This window comes from Plectrocnemia conspersa, unplaced genomic scaffold (assembly GCF_051122295.1).
Source record: "Plectrocnemia conspersa isolate PC_06_02 unplaced genomic scaffold, ASM5112229v1 ptg000008l, whole genome shotgun sequence".
Taxonomy (NCBI): Eukaryota; Metazoa; Arthropoda; class Insecta; order Trichoptera; family Polycentropodidae; genus Plectrocnemia; species Plectrocnemia conspersa.
Genome location: NW_028277172.1, coordinates 4,933,750 through 4,947,753, shown reverse-complemented (window position 1 = coordinate 4,947,753; position 14,004 = coordinate 4,933,750). Strand labels below are relative to the sequence as shown.

The following is a 14,004-nucleotide window of genomic DNA, read 5'->3' as shown; positions in this document are numbered from 1 at the left end:
CAAAATGTCTGAGAGGAAGTTCATAATTTTGGTACCGAATGTTAAAATTACCGTTTTACACAAGGATGTAATAGAAATGGATAAACAACCACAGTGCAGGCTGCATTTTGAATCTACAACATCAGACGATGAACAAAGTTCTTCTAGTGACAGTGGTGACGAAAATGTGAAACTACGTGAAGTTATTGTTAGAAAAGTCATTACTAAACCAAAGAGAGGCAGAAGAAAAAAGAATTCGCTACGAAAATCAAATACAGAATTCTTGAGTATTTGTGTAAACAGTCCCAAGGATGTTCCCAAATTAGTTACGGATCTGAAGAATATGTTCAATCAAATTGTAGACGAATCAAACAAAGAATTTACTCTCGACGATTTCATGGTGGCTTTGTGTCATTTTGCTGAGCGAGAAGCTGAAGCGCTATATTTTTATCTGATCCCAGAGCACATCGAAGATAGTGATGAAGAAAAAGTGTGCGAGTTGAACCTCGAGTATGTATTAGATGTAGTGCCGAAGGCTGTGAATAAAGAAGAGATGAAAGTTATAGATAAATCTAAATATCCATTGATCGCAGCTGGCATCCAAATTACAGCCGATTTGGAGAGCTCCAAAGAGATATTTTATCCCGATATGATATCAAAGGGAATGAAGAGGTATTACTGTCATTTGAAAGATGTTGGATATAAAAAATATTTGCTTTTCAAATACGAAAACAATTTATAACAAAGAAATCTGTTCGTATTATTTAATAAAAAAATGTGAATTTGTTGTGAATATTTTTATTTTAATTAAAATATTCAGAGAAAATGTTTGATTAATAAAAAAAAACGAATATTTCCTAAAATTTGTGTTTCTTTTTAAAGTTTAAAAATTAATATTGGATCACCTTTATTTATATGATAAAGTGTTTTAATCAATATTACTTTCAGATAATTTAATAGTAAAGTTTTAGCAGAAATGATTACAACTTTTGTATGCCATAATCAATGATTTATTGTAGCGTCCAAGAATCTTGTGGTCAAGTATGAATTGCTATTATAGATAATTCAAAGTAAATTTCCTAAATTTCGTAAATAAATGTTTGCGTATTATTATCAGACGTTACTAAAAGTACGGATTATATCTGTATTGTTATCTTAATATATTGTTGATAGAAGTAATGGTTTGTTGGTTGATACAGTTCCTTGTTTTCCTTATAAAAAAACATCAACTAGTGTTGACAATCGGTCGATTACTTGTAGCTACGGCCTTAGAGAGTCGCGATTACGTCCCATATTCTCGCGCGAGAACGTTCCTCTAAACATGAGTCATTCAGCTTTTTAAAATATTTTACACATTATTGTATGTAAATGATTATATGTATTGTATGTATGTAAATATTATATATAAAGATAATAATGACGAATTGGAAAAGTCTGCCTAATTATGATGATTAAATTTTTTTTTTTGCTTTGAATTTTTTACAAGAAAGTTGCTTAATAATTTAAATTGTTTATGCTATTGCATTATTATGCTTGTATTATTGAAAAAATATGTTTTAAAATCTATTCTCAAAATGCTAGGTGAATCACGCGTGTCGCATTATTCTATGGCCTATAAAATATGAAGTAACTGTTATAATCACAACATCATATGTATGTGATAGAGCGTCTGCGCCGTGCGGCGGCTTAAACACAAATGACACTGTCTTTCAATCTGGCGCAGATTTTATACTCGGTCGAGCGCTGCACGCGAACGAGCATGCGCAAAGCCCGCCACTGTAACGTGACGAAAAATCTACGCGTTGACTAATGGTTTGTTGTTAATTTCAGAACATCCTCGGTGGTAGCTTACAGAACCTCCTGCCGCTTCCTGAGCGCATGATCAAGGCCAAATCCGAGAGCTCTATAGCGTCTATGTGCAGCACCAACACTACAGTGACGGCCGCAAACGTCGGTGAGTGCAATCCTCCCAAGGCAACTTTATTTAAAAGCATTTCAGCGAGCGCTTTTAACGAGCTTACTGAGAATTTTCTTATTAGTGAGTTCCTTCGATGCGAAACGTGACAATTTGAAAGATTTACGACCTAGAACGCGGGCGCTTTTACAGAGCGGGTACTTTTCGCAAACTTCTTTTAGATACTTACTATAAACTTCGATGCTCCGGACGAGTTCTAATTTACTTTCGAACGATTCTTATCTCGGTGGAATATTCCAGGGAATCCGTCGCTGAGGAGCAGATCGAGATCTTTGGAGCCAATGAGTGGCCTGGCGATGTGGAGCGATCAGCCGGAGTACATCGAGCTGACCAAGAGCGATCGAGGATTGGGATTCTCCATATTAGATTACCAGGTACATATAAATAAATAAATGTGTGTATAATAAACACCACAAATACCATTTTTTTAGTTTTGTATACTCCGATTGTTAAAGCGCGACATAAAAATTAAGAAAAACATACATCTAAAGTCAATTCATAACACATTAAGCCAATGAACATTTTATTAATCTACTTTTATTGTCGTAACAAAATAAATAAAAGCAGCATCAAAGTTTCTTTAGTGTTTTGTAATATAAAAAATCAACTAAACTCAAGCTTCTAATTATAATGATTTTTTTATCGCCGAACAAAATATTAAAGGTATTAATCTAAATAATAATGATAAAATAAAACATTTATTGAAAATCTAATTGTAAATATTTCAGTACAAACAGTAGATTGTAAATATGCAACATTATGAAAATAAGGAATGTATAAAGCCATATAGATATAGCATTGCAGTTTGCATTTGTTGCATATTTGCAACACTATTTGTATGGTTTGAATTGATTTTGCTTTCTTTTCCTTTCGAGATTTGCCTAATTCTTAATATTCATTTGACATGGTGTATGTGACAGCGGTGCATTTTTAATTCATACAATATTATTTGTCCCTCTCCTCTTATTATTAATATTATTTAACTTACAAAAAATGTTTTTAGGACCCTGTGGAGCCTAAAGGAACTGTGATAGTTGTGAGATCAGTAGTAAACGGAGGAGCAGCGGCTAGGGCTGGCACTCTTCGTCCAGGCGATCGTCTTTTATCAGTCAATGGACAATCGCTGGCCGGCGCCTCTTTGGCACATGCCGTCCAAGCCTTGAAAGCAGCGCCGAGAGGTATTTATCAAATAGCAAATATATTTATTATAAACGCTGCAACCCTCTGAGGGAGGTAAATGTATAATTTATTAATTTATTCCGTCAGGTATCGTCAGGATAGGGGTGGCGAAGCCTTTGCCCTCGAGCTCACTGGGGAGCGGCGATCGATGCAAAAGAAACGGCAGTGTGAGCAGTCAGGTAAAAACATTAATAAATCATCGGACAGATATTAATTGGCATCGGTTTAATAAACGAGTAACATTACCCTCGAGTAAAAATTATATTATGTTTTTATGGCCAAAAAACGCGGTATTAAGATATTTGAAAACGTCAAACTTATCCAATAACTGAACCAAATTTAATTCTTATATATATTATTTATAATTTTCGACCAGAGATGTCTCTAAATTTTATTATTTACCTTTTTATGAAAAGTGTTTTTTGTAATTCAATAACTACTTTATTCGTACAAATTATCGATATTTATTCAATAGTGATTCGTTTTTAATCAAAAACGTATTGAATAGAAGTGATCTACCATATTGTACACTCAAGGTGATGGGTTTATGTATATAAAAACAGTAAGTTCATAATTTATTATATTGAAATATTTTATTTACATATTTTTGTAGCAAATGTTTGATAGATATTATTGTTTTAATATATGGCTTTTCTTTTATTCTTCTCAAAGGGAATAAATATTGTTTATGTTGTGACTATAAATTATTATTATTTTTTGTTTAATGTTTTATCAAATATTAACTATAATCGTTAATTATATATATATATATACAAATAAATTATTTATTCCCTTTAGTGTACAATAGGTGAATAAATTGCATGTATGTGTAAAGTTTCACAATAGATATCAATAATGTTGTTGTGTTTTATTTTGTTTTCAGCATTACGAAGCTTTGTTGCAAACGTACAAACTGCTGTTGAGATTTCAAAACGACATTAAGAAACTTTATAGCAACGAGAAGAGACCCACTTTGTCGCCTAAGAAGTTTACTAACATAAAAAAGTTGGACGAATCGTTTAGGGATTTGTCTTGAAGTCCATATTAAATTTATGTAAAAGCACATAATTGTTAGATATATACGATTAATTGCACCGCTGAGAAGATTCAACGGATTCCTACGAAAAGAGCTTAAATGAAAAATCGATAGCCTGTATTTATTATATGTGTGTTAATAAATAATAATAACGAAAGTAATAGAATCTACATATCGTTAGACATATTCAATGTCAATTAAACTTATCTACGTTTGTGTTTTAAAATAGGTTGTCGTATACGAAAAAGGTCAATTTTTCATATGCAATGATCACATAATCGCTTTGGCTATGATTGTTGCTCCGTTAAAGAACTGATTTGCTCTTATTATATATCATTAATTGCTCAACTAGTTGATTTGATTGCTCAAGTGTCCTTGATTTGTGAAGCATATATTTTCATGAATTTAACGAATCAACCAACGAAGTTTTAGTCTAAGTCTAATGCTGTAATTTTACTTAATTTTATTCATTTTCAAGTAATAAAAAATGAATGTATTTTCGCTTTGATTGAATATTATTAAGGCATTTTGATTTTCATTATGTGATAAACAAGGGATTTTTATTTAGGTTTACAATGCAGACGAATTGTATGTGCTTCTTATACACAAATGCTTAATGTTTATTATGCACTGATTTGTGTGCAATTGATGTACCTGCATTTTTAATAAAAATGTTTAATATGTGTCTGAATGTTGAATAAAAATACATAAAAAAATATTTTCAAGTCTTTTTATTAATTGTTTCCTTGGTGTAATGCTTAAGATTTTTTATTATTTATATTGTCATTGATTCAATCTGTGTTTCTGTATAGGAATGTGTCAATTCTGCTGGTTCGGATGATCACACAGGCTTTGATTCGTACCACGAATGCCTCCAAGAGTATCAAGAGTGCCTCGAGGTGGTGCAAATATGTCTGGAACCTGAAGATCCTTCGTTGCGAGAGGACGACATGTCTAATTTGGAAGACTTCAGCTTCGAAGAAATGAAAAACGATCATACTCCTCCTAACGGCCCTAAGTGTGGCAAAGGAAAGACGGTGAAAAATGGTGTTATAAATGGTGATAAAAGTCTGAATCGGTTCGAGATGGTCTCTAAAGACACAAACGCTAGTGAGTTTTATAACGTGCGTGATCTAATCAGTGATAATATGAAATATATAAATGGAAATCAAGTATCGAACGAGCTGAGAAAATCAACCGACTCTTTAGATGGAAATGATGAAGATATGACAATCACGGAGGACGACCCAGAAGTAGCATTAAAATACTTATCTCCGAGCAAAACATCTGATAGTAAAAGCAACCAGAAATCTAGCAACGTAAAAAAAATCAGTCTAACTAAAGATCAAAGCAAAGATTTATCTACTTCCGATGAGATGGTGTTCGCTGTTACGCCGACTGGTTTAGAAAGAGTGAGTTTTGAACGATGCTGGAGAGAAGGAGATGAATCATCGAAAGAGTCTGAGAAGTTATTCAATGTAGATAGTGTAAGAAGCGATGAGAGCTGGAAAGACTGTAGTTCTAGAATGACGCCTTTAGAAAACATAGATTCAGAGATGAATTTAGAACGGTCTTTAAAATATAGCTTGCAAGATAATCTCCTTTTCATAGATCATGATGTCGATGGATATGATACGTGCTTGGAAGACGACTCTTGTTCGATGAAAGTAGATGATTCTACTTATAACAACAATCAAAAACCCAATAATATCATATTAGAAATGAATAAAATCAACGATACGGAGAGAATGGAAACTGTAGATGAAGACGCCACGCCAACTACACCCAAAATAGATTTAGATTCAAGGTTTGAGAAAGACATTTCTGATAGTGTCATAGACGACGATTCTCCTAATGAGAATAAAACATTTTTTAGTATAGAAAACGTAGCAATGACTGATCAAATCAATAAAAAGTTAACACCCGATAGTGACGTTAATCATTTGAATAACAATATTATAACAGAGGATAAGTCAGAGCTGGAATCTTTAAACAACAATCAGTCAGAAACGAAGACAACGCCCAAAGTTCATAGGATTAGAGTTGTGGAGTATTACAACGATCAAGCGGAGTGTTTAGAGGAATATAAAAGACAACTGAAGATGGAAGAAGACATTAGAATAAAGAAGGAAAAAGATAAGGGTGTTAAAGCTGCTAGAGCTGCACGGACTAAGAGCTTCTTGCAAAATAAGAGAGAACAGAGCGAAGAGTCTACGGATCAAGAAAATTGTGCCGTTGTGGGTTGCCATAAGTGTTTCTTAGAGAATTACGCTTATCAAATTAAAAAGGCTTATTATGCTGAAGCCAGCAAGTGTAAGTTTTGTGCTGTGATCAAAGAAATCTTAGAACCTCCCAGAAGACTGCCTGAACGGAGCCACTCGGCTCCTTCGATCCTTGAAAAGACGTACAAGAGAAGAGTTACTGAAAAGTCTGCGGTCAATCTACTCATCCCAGATGGTAACAAGGATAGAAGAAAATCTGCTGGACCTTTAAAGTTCTTCACTTCCGGCGAAGAGTAAGTACTTATTTAATAGCTCACAATTAATCTAGCGGATATTTAATTCGGTATTGATAGACAGGGATGATATTTCAGATTTTTAATAGTATTTCATTAAATGACATTTCTCTGGCCAAATTCAAGGGTCGTTTCGGTTTAAGCCTATGCTTAGTTTTAATACTTTCATTGGGTTTGGGTTTGAACAGCAAATAGACGTTTCGAAACTGTCAAATTGAATTTCATAGGCATTTAAGAGGAGTACAATATTTCACTAATGCCAATCAGTTAAATTATATTTTTCATAATAGATATATAGTATATCTACTGATGAAAATGTATTTGGACTTCCCTAGTGAAAATATAACTTAATCGAAAAATATACATTTTCTGTAATATTTATACATCGCATATAAATAAATATTTTTTTATAATTACGTCTATTTCAGTATGAAAAAGTTGAAACATATAATTTTACTAGTACCTGCAAAATAAATTATAATTTCACTAGTAAAAATATATATATTAACCAGTGAAAATGTATATCGAAATGATTTAACTGAAATGACATTTTTTTATATATATTTTTTATAATATTTACTTTCAGGAAGCCCCCCGTAAATTTCTGGTTTAGAATCTGTAATTTCATTTCAGATTTTTTTGAGTGGGGAGGGGCAAAGTTTGGTCAGTCAGTTATTGTTTTTTTAATATTTCATATTATTTAACATGTATTTCTTTCCCCGAATCCAAGGGAGGCAAATGCCCCCACCTGCCCCCCCCCCAATGCCGTCTCTATTGATAGAACGTACAAACATGGCTTATCATTTTGCTGTATATTTAAACTGAATTAGGTATGAATTTAACTTATTTTGAAAATAACATTAAAACACTTAAAACAAATATAAAAATTAGGATTATTTTAATTGCAATACACAAACATTTCAGTGAAAACAAAATTAATATTTACACTAGTTTCTTGTCATATAACATATAATTATAACCAAATACAACTTTGTGCTAATTTATTTAGCTAATACTGCTAATTGTTTATACACTAAACAAACTTAATAAAAACATCCTTTTACCAATGCCAATGATTGAGGGTGGAACTAGACTCTTTGTTTTATGGCGAATACAAATCCCTTCAGACAATTTGGGGTATATTAATTTTTTCAATTGTTTTAAATAATTTTTAAAGAACAACAGTATGAAATATTGGTTATTAGATGGTGTCAGTAATTTTAATCTCTGTGTTAGTAGTTTAATTATTTTTTAGATTTAAGTTACTGCTAAGCCTGATCAGATCAGACGGTTAAAATGAAAAGCGGTTGTATTTTTTTGTATTGTGAGTGTTATCTCGGTCGATTTGGCGTAGCTCCGCTTAGTGCTAGTTCGACTAAACTCTCGTTTGAAGGGTCTTAAGAAAGTTTTTAAGGAAAGTAATCAAGAACGGCCGCTTGCTTCCTAAAAGTGGAGGAATTCCAACGTCCTTTCCAGTTTTCGATTGTCTAGGCCAGTGTTTATTAACCTCTTTTTCCCACGCCTCACCAAAGCAACTCTAAAATACTAATTGGAAAATAAAATAAAGAAAGGGCAGTTGAAGTAAAAATTTAAAATACACGTGTCTAGTTTTACCTTTAATAACTCTCGGAATCCGTATTAATTCTGTTACATAATTATCATTGAAATTTGTGTGTGTTATTAAAAACTATCAGATACTCTCCACGTGTTCGTTGAAAGCTCGCGTTGTGATAGCAGCAATGCTTAAGTCCGATCGCACGTTTTCCCCTCTTTGTGACTAATCTCTTTGTCGTACAATTCACGTGATTCGAATAATCGCTTTAGCGAAAATTTCGTTTGATTTATGCCCAAAAGGGCTCGCGCTTCGATTCGCGTCTAATCGCTGGCCAAAGTTTAATAATGCGATTCTTGCCTGCCAACTGGGTGGAAGGAAGGGTTTTTCTTTGGCGGAACGAATCGGATTTTTGATATTACCTAATGAGTTATGAGCTCCGAGAGCCCAATGTTGGTTTCCATCTCTCTGTAAAGAATCTTGTTCATTAAATACGGTAGCAGGATAGGATTTATATTGAAATGCCTGAATAAAAAACGGTAAAATAATAAAGCTTACCGGATATGAATATATTATATAATATATTATAACAATATGATACACGTTATTTTTATTTAATGAAAAGTTTATTTTTGTCGAATATGCCGTTAGCTTATATTGAATTTCTTTTGTCAACAATATTTAAAAAAAAATGCATTTTTATATCAGAATTTAGATATCTGTGTTACTTGACTACACAAATGATTGTGTTAGAATAGTATTGATATCTTTTTACCATGTAAATGTACTATACTTAGACGTCATATGTTATTTTCATTTTATTACAAATCTGATCACAAGACTACTTATCGTATGTTTTCTTATGTCAACTATTATATTTCAAAATATCATTACACAACATTTTCTATAATACACACGTGTGCTATATAATACATTTTACCATATGCCCATATGAGTTTTAATCCTACAAGAATTTTATTATACAGAAGCCTTATATCGTAGTGAACAGATTTGGTTCATTGGTTTAATATATTAATTATTATTATATTTTTATAATATAAGCTGCTGTAGGTATAACATTAAAGGCTATTATTCAGTTTATACTTTGAATGACCCCTCCATTGATCTATTTGGGATACTGGCCTATTTTGCGGTCATTATTCGTGAATTTACGACATTGTACAATTTGTGCACGGTTCACCGGTTACCCATTAAGCAGTCTAGGTCAACGAGACAAAAATTATAGCTTTATTCATAAGTATACATTTGACATGGAAATTAATCATCTTGTTTACAGCGAGAGCGATAAAATTAATTCGCTTGGCAAGGCTTCGATGCGATGTTTTTTTTTGACGTCTAAGTTCTCGAAGAAAGTATAATCAAATCATTATGCCGTAATATACAGCGAGTCTTATGAAAGGAGACAATTTGAAGACAAAAAAAGCAAACAACAACGCTGTGTACTTTAAATATCTCATAATCTCAAATAGCACGAGCGATATTAATCGCGAATTGTTTAACAGTGCATCTTATCAGAAGCCAGTTCAAAGTTTCGGGCGTGTATGTAAATCGATTGAAAACTAGCGAGGACATTCGCATCAGATACCCTAATTAAACATTTTAAGGTCACGTTTGAAGACTATCACCTATCTTCTCTCAAGCAATCCATATAAAGGGTGTATAGAAGGGGGTGCTTTGTGGGAGGTCGACTGGTTTAGGAACACTAGGTGGGTACTCGTACAATACTTATATTGCTCGTATCGACTACACCATTGATGAGGCTTCTTCGATAGCCTTCGGTACACTTGTACAACAAACATCGAGGGTGTAGTCTTTTAATATAAAAACACGTCATTGTATTTGGTTACATTTTTTAATAAACTTTTCTTTTTAAACGTTTCTTTCAAAAGTCTTGCAAATTAAACATGTCTTCTCGCAACGACGGATCTTTAGGCTCCAGACATATTTGCACCACCTCGAGGCATTCATGGTGCAAATCAAAGCCTGTGTATCGTATTATCGAAAAGTATTGCCACTTTCCCATATATTATATAATATATATACAGATTAAATAAATAAAGTCTTAAAAACTTCAATGATTGATTCCCACTAATTCGAACTTTTATTACCATTTATATTTGTATTATCTTTATTAAAAAATCTGCGAGATTAAATAATGGTTTTTATCTTAAATGCTAATTTAAATCAATTATATGTTTCTACCTAGTCAGAAAATACATATATAGTACATATATAGCTTTAATATGTATTCAGAATAATCCTTACTACATTAGTAACTTTATATATGAATCAGATCCTTTTAATAATTAATATCTTATGTAGGTTGATCTTGATAATGGATCCTACGGAAAAGACCGATAAAATAACTTGTGTGACAATCTACACAAGTAGACTTTCGAAGGCCTCTGAAACCTTCAAAGTTTTTCGCGGATCGTTTTTCCCTTCCTCTCCTACCTCATTGCGATTCTTCACGATTTCCTCGACAATAAAGGCTCAACTTTATTGCCTACTTTACGATGTTTTCATCAACGTACCGGTTTTCCGGCGACCCCGAAAAATTGCAATAGGAACGTTTTAAAGATAAGGGCGTTAGTCGTGCCATGACTTATTCAATGGCCTATGTTGTTTTGGTAACGACGAAAAATATTTATTATTTTTATGTATCAGCGATTCTTAAATTGATATTTATTTATTCAAATATAGTTATATAATATAGTAAATAGCATATTTTCTTATTAAAAGTATTGCAATAATACGGTAGAGTGCATTTAATGTTACTTAGAAATTATCTGAAACGATAAAATTGATTAAATTTGCTAGTTACTTTCTTGCCTTAATTATTTGCAAATTTAATATTTTATTATTAGAACCTTTTTTTTTAATCACGTCGGTGTCGCCACTTTCTGATTTTGAGGTTAAAAATGTGTGACTTTAGCTAATATTAATTTATTTTATAAAGATGTAAGGTAAATGTAGATGCCACTAATAAGTTACAATGGCAGGTCTTAAAAGTCTATGCTGAAGTGTCGAGTTGTATTATTGTCGACAATAATACTACTCAGGAATGATTCAGATGAAATATTCTATTCGAAATGATGTGTCATAAGTAGTGTTTCTGCTTGAAAATTTTTTTTTTTAATTTCTCGAGAAAATGTTCGATTAAAAATTTATATTTCTTAATAAATCTATTGATTTTTCCAGCAATTTTTTGGTAAAAAATAAATTCATACGAATATTTTGAAATGTTTTATAACGGCTACATTTTTTATACCGCTACATAAAAATGAATGAGCCCGTGCCAGATGTTTTTAATAATAATAGATGGTCGGAAGTATTTAAATGGAAAAAAATGTTTATAATTTTCTCAACTAGTCTAATCGGCCGTATCTAAGAACTCCATTATAAATAATCAGATAATAAACGCTTTGGGTGTAAATCAGCAGATTTCAAAAATGTATGGGGGCTTTCTTCAGAGCTACGCTATAAAATTTGCCCTACGGCAAACTTGAATCTTGCTTTTTTAGTAAATAATAAAAATAGTTAGCGGCATTTTACTTTACAATTTAGGTATAAGTACGGAAGCCTGAAATTTATTATTCTTCAATAATAAAAAAAGTCGTTCTGGTTCGTCGATTATTTGCATCCATTGTAACAAATCATCGTCTTTTTGAAGTTTGTTCTCTTAAACGATAATTTAGTTATTGGTATCACATACCATATTACATATATTTTTCTATATATCAAAATTGTGTCAATGAGAATTTTCATTTCTCGAGAAATGTATGCTTGAGTATGCTAAGTTCTGGTAAACGTTTTTAGTGAAAGTTCCCTTTATAAGACAATAAAGTGCGCTAGTCAAGATGAAGAATATTTTTTGAGCTAATTTTAATGTGGAATTTAATTATAAGAAACCGTTGAGGTTTGAATAGCTTCAGATTTGGCAACACTGCACTTGTCCATTTAATGTCGGTGTCAGCAATACCGTACCATTTTCATGGTCCGGTTGGAGATGCTAATTTCTTTGAATATTTTATCGTCAACATATCAAAAATTTATTTGTTAGCAAGTCATCAAAAATAATAGAATTTATATTTATTGCAATTGTAGTACAAGAACGACAAGTGATTTCTCCCGGTTAGTGCGTATTTATTTGAATATATATATATATATATATATATATATATATATATATATATATATATATATATATATATATATATATATATATATATATATATATATTTTAATTCTTATTATTTTTATACATAATATGCACAACCATTATTTAAATTTATCATAATAATATTCATCCGTGAGATTAGGAAAATCTATGAAAATCTTATTTATTATGATCTATTGATATTTTAAATAAATAATAAGCATTAACTCTAAGTATCTCAGATATGATAAAAATGAAGTATAACCTTTGTTAAATTTTAATACAATATATGTATATTTTTTATATCATTTTTTTTAAATTTGTAAAAGCTTTTATGTGTTTTTCTTTTAATTTAATTATACTTACGGATAATTTTTTTTATTGCTTAACTTTATTAATTGTGAACAATGGAAATTAAAAATAATTGAACTTGTACTTATGTATATTTTTTTTTGCTAAAATTACTTTTAAAATTGTGGTGTAGAAACATAGATATACTGATAAAATATGTAGCTTTTACATATTGTACACAAGTCTATTACTTCGTCGTGTAATTCTGTGACAATGACAGTCAATCTGCCACTACTCGCGTACTCCACTCTCGATCGTTTGAGCATGTTCACTTGCTCGCGTAATCATAACGCTACAAAAACAAAACAGCTTTTACAGTGACATTCACATATTATGCTAAAAAAATCTTGTAGCTTACAAAGATAATGTGAATATCTAAAATGTTTTAAATTAAAACATACTGTATTTGACTGTATACTGAATATGTTAAGCAAATAAATAGGTCATTGATTTGTGGGACACTGTATCGTAAACACTTGAATGCCTTGAGAGTAATTTATCAATTTATTCCAGCTATTGTGTGCTCTTTTGAGTCTATTTAATACATATACAACGCAGTGGCGTATTTATTATATATTTAAATTAATAACTAAGCAATATAATATTTTTTAATGCTCACTACGTTTTACGTTTATATTTTAATTTAATTATTTTTGGCTTAAAAGTTAGTTTATTATTTAATGAAAATATTTTTTTTGTTGGAATACACCCCTAAAGTCAAAGGCAAGACCGTTTTCCGACAAAGCGCGTATAATGTAATTATATAGCAGTAAGGCACAAGTTGTGCTAGGCTGCGCTAGTTCGGAGTGTTTTTTACTGTAATTAACTGTGATCGTATATTTTTTTTCTATCGCATACTTTTTTCCTATCTATCATATATATCTATGAAGAAACGCGGTAATAAATTTTAATGGTGAGTTCTGCACGCTTCGATAACGTTATCGGGTAACATTTCGCGGTGGAAATCGTTAATAAAAATATACGAGATTCTCCTCGTTATGGAATCGAAAATGCTTATACATGATATTTAACTAATTTGTGTATTTATATGTCTTTTTGCTTAAATTGTTTAACTTAAAATGCAGTGGATACAGTTAAAGGACTAATAACCTCTCATATATATATAAATCGTATATATAATAATTTATTTCTATAGTCTATAAATCTAGGTGGTTAGCAAATATTTTTTTTGGAGCACTTTAATTCACTTTTAAAGGCAGATCAAATAAATGTTAGA

General features: G+C 31.4%; 1 protein-coding gene across 1 annotated transcript in view; it reads left to right on the top strand.

Annotated features, from left to right (window-relative positions):
- LOC148232783 (multiple PDZ domain protein-like) overlaps nucleotides 1-14,004 on the top strand; it is a 243,705-nt gene that overhangs the window by 116,094 nt on the left and 113,607 nt on the right. The window contains exons 13-17 of the mRNA XM_088191080.1: nucleotides 1,810-1,933; nucleotides 2,195-2,328; nucleotides 2,958-3,132; nucleotides 3,221-3,312; nucleotides 4,982-6,684. Of these exons, the coding sequence (XP_088047206.1) occupies nucleotides 1,810-1,933; nucleotides 2,195-2,328; nucleotides 2,958-3,132; nucleotides 3,221-3,312; nucleotides 4,982-6,684 (2,228 nt within the window). The remainder of the gene's footprint in view (nucleotides 1-1,809; nucleotides 1,934-2,194; nucleotides 2,329-2,957; nucleotides 3,133-3,220; nucleotides 3,313-4,981; nucleotides 6,685-14,004) is intronic.